The 9,531-nt window shown below is 38.0% G+C and overlaps 1 protein-coding gene and 1 pseudogene across 1 annotated transcript; one reads left to right on the top strand and one right to left on the bottom strand.

The window, feature by feature from the left end:
• Positions 1-667: 667 nt before the first annotated feature.
• Positions 668-7,444, top strand: LOC101295128 (pleiotropic drug resistance protein 3-like). The gene is made up of 24 exons (XM_004298210.1): positions 668-990; positions 1,076-1,199; positions 1,330-1,415; positions 1,765-1,849; positions 1,944-2,103; positions 2,192-2,268; positions 2,356-2,409; positions 2,518-2,608; positions 2,690-2,991; positions 3,092-3,373; positions 3,464-3,777; positions 3,870-4,030; positions 4,103-4,206; positions 4,302-4,455; positions 4,546-4,683; positions 4,813-4,886; positions 4,985-5,317; positions 5,431-5,721; positions 5,824-5,907; positions 5,986-6,119; positions 6,245-6,472; positions 6,571-6,742; positions 6,821-7,075; positions 7,178-7,444. Exons 1-24 carry the CDS (start codon positions 668-670, stop codon positions 7,442-7,444), a joined length of 4,293 nt encoding a protein of 1,430 aa, XP_004298258.1.
• Positions 7,445-7,986: 542 nt separating this feature from the next.
• LOC101294844 overlaps positions 7,987-9,531 on the bottom strand; it is a 5,939-nt pseudogene continuing 4,394 nt past the window's right edge.

The following is a 9,531-nucleotide window of genomic DNA, read 5'->3' as shown; positions in this document are numbered from 1 at the left end:
TTTTTTTTTTGCCTAGTACCATTGGGTCTTATTTTAGTAAGTGAGAGGTTATAAGTTCTACTAATGAAGTTGAAATATATTATCAAATGAGTTTTTGAGGACATTGATTGGGTAAGCATTGGACATAATCCGAAATCAATTTATATTTGAATAAAAAATTATAATCTTCACCTAATGCAATAGGTGACAAAGGTAACAAACATTAATACATGATTAGTAAGATTTGTTTTCATTACCTAATAAAGTTCATAAATGTCATTTATTTACCTGTTAAAATCTAAAAAGAAATAAAAATGGTAAAACTCGAAATGGCTGAAATGCAATAGCATGATCTACGTTGAATTGAAAATATATTTTTATTTACTTACACAAAAACTGATTGATGGCCTATCATTGCCATATAACTTTCTTTACATCCAAGTCTGTAACAATAATTCTCTGTTGATGTGATATGTTCCCAAGAACTGTAGCTAGTCCTTGTAAGAGTTATACTATTCCAACTAATCCACATTTCACCATTAAAGTATTACTGCACCAAACTTTGGAATATCCAAGTCAACTGCTGAGTCTTTCTTCTGTTTTAGGACTTATATATACAAGTCAGGCATGGCAGTCTACTTGGTTTAACTGCAGGGGTGCTTGGAGCACAGACCAATTTTCCATTCCAATGGAGCTTACAGAAGTTGAGAGAGACGTCCGCTCTTCCATTGGTGCTGGTTCAGACTCGATCAAAGATGAAGATGAGGAAGCTCAGCTGCAGTGGGCTGCCATTGAGAGATTGCCTACATTCAGAAGGCTGAGGACCTCACTTTTCGACCTTGGTGATAGCGAAAATGGAAAAAGCAGTGGCAAAGAGTCTGCAGGGAAGAAGGTGGTTGATGTTACCAAGTTGGGAGCAGATGAGAGGCATCTTTTCATTGAGAAGATCATCAAGCACATTGAGCATGATAATCTGAGGCTGCTACAGAAAATGAGAGAAAGGATAGACAGGTAAGTATTGCTTCAAATTCGCATCAAGGTTTTGTAGATAGAGTTCCATTTTTTTTGAGTACCAAAGGGGTTTCATTTCTTGTAGAGTGAATGTGAAACTGCCAACTGTGGAGGTGAGGTACAAGAATTTATGTGTGGAAGCAAAGTGTGAAGTAGTAAAAGGAAAGCCGCTCCCAACGCTGTGGAACTCTCTTCTAAGCTCGTTATCAGTAAGCATCCCTCGACTGCAGTCTAATACACAAGTTGTCTTTCTCTTGTTTAGCTTCATGTTCATCACAGAACTCTTTCAGCTAATATTTCGCGCTGAGTCCTTGACATTTTTCCAATAATTTGATAAAGGTTTTTCGAGAGGTAATGTGGTGCAAGCATCCAGAAGCAAAGATTAGCATTCTAACAGATGTCAGTGGCATCATCAAACCTTCAAGGTACCTGCTTATGATGCATACTAATTATAGTAGTTAGTAGTTACCTTGCAATCTTGTACAGATTTAGTTTATTTCAGTAATTGTACTGACATATATCAAACTCAGGACAAACAGATAAAACAAGAGACAGACTAAGCAAGCTCAACTTTAGGAAGAGTACACATTATGTATATTAGAACAGGACAGAATAGTTAACCAGCATTTGATTTTTATTGAACAAACTCAACAAAGTCAACTAATTTCTGCAATTAAAGGATGTTTTATATTCAAGTAACATATAGCAAGTAGTTGAAGCCAAATTTCCACTAACAGACAGATATATACTCATAAAAGATGGACTTAAATGCAGGCTTACTCTCCTTCTTGGTCCCCCAGGGTGTGGTAAAACCACCTTCTTATTGGCACTTGCTGGAAAACTGGATAAATCCCTTAAGGTGATTATTTGAGGACATACATGGACAAAAGCTCAACCGCAATAAAATGACCGTATAGAAATGTCATGAAATCTGAAGACTTTGTTTGCCTCAGGTTGCAGGGGACATTTCATACAATGGCTATAAGTTAGATGAGTTTGTTCCTCAAAAAACTTCAGCGTATATAAGCCAACACGACCTTCACATACCTCAGATGACTGTTAGGGAAACAATCGAGTTTTCAGCCCGCTGTCAAGGTGTTGGAAGCAGAGCTGGTAAATTCCTCATCTGCTTTTGTTTTTCGGGTTTGTTATTCATTTCCATCATCGACATGTGAAGTTCGAACTCAATTTGATCACGCAGATATAATGCTGGAGGTTAGCAGAAGAGAAAAGGAAGCAGGAATTGTTCCTGATCCAGATATTGACACCTACATGAAGGTGAATATATACAATAGAACAGCATTGTCTTTGATAAATTAATAATGCTGTTAGACATATAGATTTTAACTTATACAATACTGGCAGGCCATCTCAGCTGAAGGACAAAAGAAAAATCTCCAAACTGACTATGTTTTGAAGGTAAATTTTTTTCGTCTATATATTGGATTAGTGTTAAACATGAAGTGAGATGTTTCATATACTTCCCAACTTGGTGTGCAAGCTCATAAGAATTTAACATTTCTTTAGATGCTAGGACTAGATATCTGCAGTGATACTATGGTTGGTGATGCGTTACAAAGAGGCATTTCAGGTGGCCAAAAGAAAAGGCTGACAACAGGTAGTACAGAACGAGTGAATGTCATTACTTCCCAGGTTAGATATATTAATTTCAAACATTCATTTTATCTTCAATTTTCAGGAGAGATGATTGTCGGTCCCACAAAAGCACTATTTATGGATGAAATATCAACTGGATTAGACAGCTCTACTACATTTCAGATAGTCACATATCTACAGCAGTTGGTGCACATCACAGATACAACTGCATTGGTGTCACTTCTACAACCAGCACCTGAGACATTTGATTTATTTGATGATGTGATACTAATGGCAGAGGGGAAGATAGTTTACCATGGTCCTCGAAGTCATGCGCTTCAGTTTTTCGAAGATTGTGGTTTTAAGTGCCCTGCAAGAAAGGGTGCTGCCGATTTTCTACAGGAGGTGCCAGAACAGAACATGCTGTATTTTCTCTTTCAAGTCAATATTTCATGCCTAACAAAAACTATGAAAAATATTCATTCCAATCATATATATTTCACAGGTAATCTCAAAGAAGGATCAAGCACAATACTGGAAGCATGATAACATTCCCTACAATTATGTTTCTGTGGATGAATTCACTCAGCTTTTCAGAGCAAGTTGGATGGGAAAGAAGTTAAGTGATGAGCTCTCAAAACCATATGAGAAATCACAAGGCCAGGATAAGGCTTTATCATTTAGCATCTATTCTGTGAGAAAATGGGATTTGTTCAAAGCTTGCATGGGTAGAGAGCTGCTTCTTATGAAACGAAATTCCTTTGTCTATGTATTCAAAACAGTGCAGGTGTGCTAATTACTGATGTCAGTTTTGGGGAAATGTATATGGGGTTCTTGAATTCTAACCACTTACACGATCTTACTCTCTTTTTGACAGCTTTTCATCACTGCACTTTTGACAACTACGGTATTCATACGTACTCAGATGGATGTGGATTTGACAAGTGCAAATTATTTTATGGGTGCATTGTTCTATACACTTGTGAGACTTATGACAAATGGAGTTGCAGAGCTGTCTCTGACTATCACCAGACTACCAGTGGTTGATAAGCAACTAGCATTCTACCTTTATCCAGCATGGTCATATTCAATTCCAGCCTCTCTTCTTAAAATTCCTTTTTCACTAAGTGATGCGGCGTTGTGGACAGTTATAACTTACTATGGTGTTGGGTACAGCCCAGAAATACAAAGGTAAGAGCAGTCTGTACTCTAAAGTGACAACAGAACAGTAATGTATAGATCAACAAACAATAATGCCTTGTTTTTCACCAAATGGTTTGTAGGTTCTTCTGCCAGCTCCTTGTGCTGTTTGCGCTGCATCAAGCATCAACATCCATGTGTCGTTTGATTGCAGTAATTTTCCGGTCCATGGTTGTTGCAACAACTTTTGGCACTTTAATCTTAGTACTAATGTTTATATTTGGAGGCTTCATTCTGCCACCACGTAAGTGCATTTCTTTCATTTGATTATATTTGATGACAAAACTCAAAAATTACTAAAGGGTGGAATTTGCAGCCTCATTACCTGTTTGGTTGAAGTGGGGATTCTGGTGTTCTCCTATGACTTATGGGGAAATAGCTACTAGTCTGAATGAGTTCCTTGCTCCTCGATGGCAAAAGGTAAAACTCAAATCAAGAATTCAAGATGATATACTTAGTCACTTTTCATGTCAGAGAATGGATGTTAACAGCTCAAGTTCATCCTTCTTTTTTAGGTTTCAATGGGAAACACAACCTTGGGAAATGAAATTCTAACCAGTCATGGTTTGAACTTTGATAGCTACTTCTATTGGATATCTGTAGGGGCTTTATTCGGGTTCACAGCAATCTTTGATCTTGGATTTGTTATAGCCTTAACTTACTTAAAACGTAAGTTCATTTGAATTTACTGATCATATAGATTTTTGCATGTTATGTTAAAACTTTGTTAGTTTACCTGAGTTCTACCTACTTATACAGCTCCAAAGATGTCTCGTGCTATTATTTCGAAAAAGAGATTATCTCAACTCAAAGGACAAGATTCTGGGAACAAGACTGGTGGAAAGTTGGAAAATGTGTCAACTCCAGCTGATTTTTACAAAACCATTGAAGAAACAGGTAAGTTTTGTGAGATTGAAATTGATACTGGAAATTGTTCAACCTGAAACATCATTTCTTACATTCAAACACTGAACTAGGAGTTCTAGATAGTTACCGGATTGTTGAATATCTTGTTTTACTGTACAGGGAAGATGGTTCTGCCATTTGAGCCACTGACAATCTCATTTAAGGATGTGCAGTACAGTGTTGATATCCCACCGGTAATCAAATGATGTTTAATTTTATTCACATATTAATGATCATTGAGGTTTCATTAATTGTGGAAAATAATTAGTTTTACTTCATGCCTTCTGCAAAGGAAATGAAAAGGTACGGTTTCGATCAGAAAAACCTTCAGCTGCTAAAAGATATAACAGGAGCATTTAGGCCAGGAGTTCTTACAGCATTGATGGGAGTCAGTGGGGCTGGGAAAACAACTCTAATGGATGTTCTTTCGGGAAGGAAAACCGGAGGTACTATTGAAGGAGATATAAGAATAGGAGGCTATCCCAAAGTCCAGAAGACATTTGCTAGAATATCAGGTTACTGTGAACAATTTGATATACATTCTCCACACATCACAGTAGGAGAGTCAGTTATGTTTTCAGCTTGGTTGAGGTTGCCACCTGAAATTGATCCAGACACAAAAGCTGTAAGAGATTGTCTCACCTAACCAACAATATAATCATTGTGAATTTCTTTCAATGCATCAATAAAATGATTTTTCTTTTATGATATGAGTTTACTTTGATTATAATCATGCAGAAATTTGTTGAAGAAGTTATTGAAACAATTGAATTGGAGGATATAAGAGATTCTTTAGTTGGCATTCCTGGCCAAAGTGGCTTGTCAACCGAACAACGCAAAAGGCTAACAATTGCAGTTGAGCTTGTTTCCAATCCATCAATAATATTTATGGATGAACCTACATCAGGATTAGATGCCAGAGCAGCTGCGATTGTCATGCGTGCTGTGAAGAATGTTGTTGCCACAGGAAGAACAACTATTTGCACAATTCACCAACCTGGCATTGATATATTTGAGGCCTTTGATGAGGTGCTAGTATAGTACAAGGCTAGGAGTTCTTTCTGTTTAAAATGGTAAGTTGAAATGATGAAATATCCTGTCACTAAGGAAAGACACATTGATCTCATGCAGTTAATTCTGATGAAAACTGGAGGGCAAATCATCTATTCTGGAAGTCTGGGACATAATTCGAGTAAACTCATTGAATATTTTGAGGTATGTTTATAATTCTAGCACTACATTCTAACACTCTTTGGTTCCTTTACTTCATATGTACTACTATCTTATGGACAGGGTATTCCTGGTGTCGCAAAGATCAAAGATAACTATAATCCAGCAACATGGATGTTAGAAGTTACTTCGGCTTCAGTAGAAGCAGAACTTGGCTTTGATTTTGCGAACATTTATAAAGAATCTACTCTGTATAGGTAAGTATCTAAGCATACATTACAAAGGCCAAACTTTTGTTAAGAAACTAAACATGTTCATCATGTATTAATTTAGGAGTTTAATTTAGATTTATTTGACATACAAATTGTGTTTCTATTTGCAGAGACACAGTTGAGTTGGTCAGACAGATAAGTGAACCAAAGCCAGGTTCAAGAGCTTTGCACTTTTCCACCCAATTTCCACAAAGTAGCTGGGTGCAGTTTAAGGCATGCTTATGGAAACAACACTTATCCTATTGGAGATGTCCTGAATACAATCTAGCACGTTTCATGTTCATGATTGTTGCCTCAGCGTTGTTTGGTGCAATCTTCTGGCAGAAAGGGAAGGAAATGTAAGACCCTTTTCTCCTCCAACTAACCTTTTTGTTTTTTTTTTTTGCTAATATAAATCAGAGTTCTAAATCCTATAATATTTTCCTTCTTCCTGAAGTAATAATGAGCAGGATCTGTTGACCATACTTGGGTCCATGTACATTGCTGTAATATTCCTGGGAATAAACAATTGTTCAACAGTTCTTCCCTATGTGGCTACTGAGCGCACTGTTTTGTACCGCGAAAGATTTGCTGGGATGTACTCATCAAAGGCTTATTCCTTTGCTCAGGTTCGTTACTACCATACAGTGTCTTTAGTATTTCGACACTGTAAGTTTTGTAACTATATATGTTGATCAATGTTGTAGGTGGCCATGGAAATACCTTATACTATGTTGCAGGCAATTCTATATGTGGCCATTACATATCCTACCATAGGCTACTATTGGACTGCTTCCAAGGTTTTTTGGTACTTCTATGCAACCTTCTGTACATTTCTGTACTTTGTATACCTTGGGATGTTGTTGGTTTCTTTGAGCTCAAACATGGAAGTAGCTTCAATATTGGCCACTGCAATCTACACCCTATTAAATCTCTTCTCTGGCTTCCTCATGCCTGGACCGGTATATATGATTCTAACTCTTCTTTGTTTGGAAGGATGATTCAAACTATTCTTAACTGTACAAAACTGACACTATATTTTGCTGCGAATATGTTATGGGCAGAAAATTCCGAAGTGGTGGGTTTGGTGCTACTGGATCTGTCCCACATCATGGTCACTAAATGGCCTCCTGACTTCACAATATGGAGACATGGACAAAGAGATTTTGATTTTTGGAGAGCATAAAACAGTTGCTTCTTTCCTAAAAGATTATTATGGTTTTCATCATAATCTTTTACCCCTTGTAGCTATTGCTCTGATTACCTTCCCAATTGCTTTTGCTTTTCTATTTGCCTATTTCATAGGAAGATTAAATTTCCAAAGGAGGTAGAAACAATCATTTCAAAAAGAGGAGGTATAAGTTTTCATATGCACTCCTTCATAGTTCTTGTTCATCCTTGTTAATTATCTAGTCTTTGCCATTCATGTTTTCATGAAAATACATATTTTTTCTTGTCCATAGACGTTCTTGAATTATGAACTTAGTTCTATTTGTTGAGGTCCCATTACAACTTGCAAGAGCTTCCCTAGTTGGAGATCGATCTGATGGAGAAGGCTACAGGAAAATTCTAATCGAGCATAATGATGTATAACTTGCGTTTCTCCATCCATTGCCATTTGCTTTTGGATACAATAAATATTTGTGAGAGCTTCACATCATTAAGTTAATGAGCTAGGCCTGATCTATGGTTGTAAATGTGCTAGGCAAAGCAAAGAAGCCTTAGTTTGGAGCCATTCAGCACAATGGACCTGAAGGAATATATGTACCACTAAAAAATATTTTATACATTAAGATGACAAGCAAAGATAACTTAAGTTCATACAACACTACATCACATTATTAAATTTGATTTAAAGACATGAGAGATCTCTCTAAGATGAGGCACTTGCATGTATTGCAACAAGAGAAGCATAAGTTCCACCCTTGATACGGATCAAAGCCTCATGCTTTCCTTTCTCTGCAATGACTCCATTTTTCACCACTGCTATTAAATCTGCACCCTTAATAGTGGATAGCCGATGAGCAACTACCACTGTTGTTCGATCCACCATAACTCGGTCCAGTGCATCTTGTATCGGCTTTTGCTACGGTACGGGTTTTTCGGGAAAAATAATTGGCCCGGAGAGTCTTTTACCTCTACCCACTGAACCACCGCCCTTACGTTTACATAATAGGAGGGAGGCACCCGGGACAGAACAATCATGCTTTGGTCTTTTGTGACGCCAGTAGGCACACGCCCTGTACGTCGCTTTGCACGAAAGGGGCGCTTTTCGGGGCAAATGATTTTTAACCCGCTGGGCCAGTTCGAAGCACAATATGAGGCGGGGTGGGCATCGGATTAGCAGGTATATAATTGTCGGGATGCCCCAAAACATTAGGCTTTAGTAAAGACGGATTAAGCCAAAAAAGGTTTTTTTTTCCGAAAAGTCTCAAACGCTCCTGGTGTTCGAAATAGTCATTAATAGTCGGCTTCATTGGTACCCTTTCGGTATGCAGAGCATAATCTATTTTCTGGTTAAATACATTACGAGATGTTTTTCCATACTTTCCGCATTCAGTTCTAGTAAGACCTGTATATTATTTCACTTAGCCTGTCTCTCCCATGACTTTGCACTGGTGGCTTCATCTAGCAGTAATATCTTTGGTGCCTTCATTATAGCTCGTGCAATAGCTACCCTTTGCTTCTGTCCACCAGAAAGTTGGACCCCTCGCTCTCCTACTAGTGTATCATAACCCTACATTGTTTGGCATACATATAATACTTCAACATTCAGAATTTGACATTTCTAATTTTCTTCGTCTATCCATTCTCGTCTACTAAATTGACACCTTGGTAATTCATGCAGTACCTACCTGTTGTAAACTGCTAATAAACTTGTGAGCATTTGCCAATTCTGCTGCAGCTAGCTATAATTTCAGCCTCAGTTGCAATCCCTTCCTTTCCATATGCAATGTTGGCTCGGATTGTGTCATTAAAAAGCACAGGCTCCTGGCTCACCAGCCCCATTTGCCGCCTCAACCACTTCAGCTGTAATGTTTGAAGTTTGGTACCATCTAATGTAATGTGACCTGAATCAGGATCGTAAAATCTCTGCAGCAATGATATCACTGTCGATTTCCCACTTCCACTTTCTCCAACCAGCGCAACAGTCTGAATAATATAGCTCAAATTGGTAAGTTCAATATTTCTTTGCTATCTTGAGAGTAGGTTAATATATATATATGTATACAGTCTGTCTCAGGTGTGGACGTCCATACGGGTTTTCCGTACAGATTTTCGACGTTTCTCCACCATTCCAGCGCCGGCGACGCCGTTTCTTCTTCGCGGTGTGATCCCAGACCTCCCCTGACAGTGTTAGAATGAAGAAGAAGGCCGGAGAGATCGCGATCGGAGGTCTGTGCAGCAATCTCACTCA

The sequence above is a fragment of the Fragaria vesca genome, linkage group LG4, assembly GCF_000184155.1.
Source record: "Fragaria vesca subsp. vesca linkage group LG4, FraVesHawaii_1.0, whole genome shotgun sequence".
NCBI lineage: Eukaryota > Viridiplantae > Streptophyta > Magnoliopsida > Rosales > Rosaceae > Fragaria > Fragaria vesca.
This window is presented reverse-complemented; position numbering and strand designations above follow the sequence as displayed.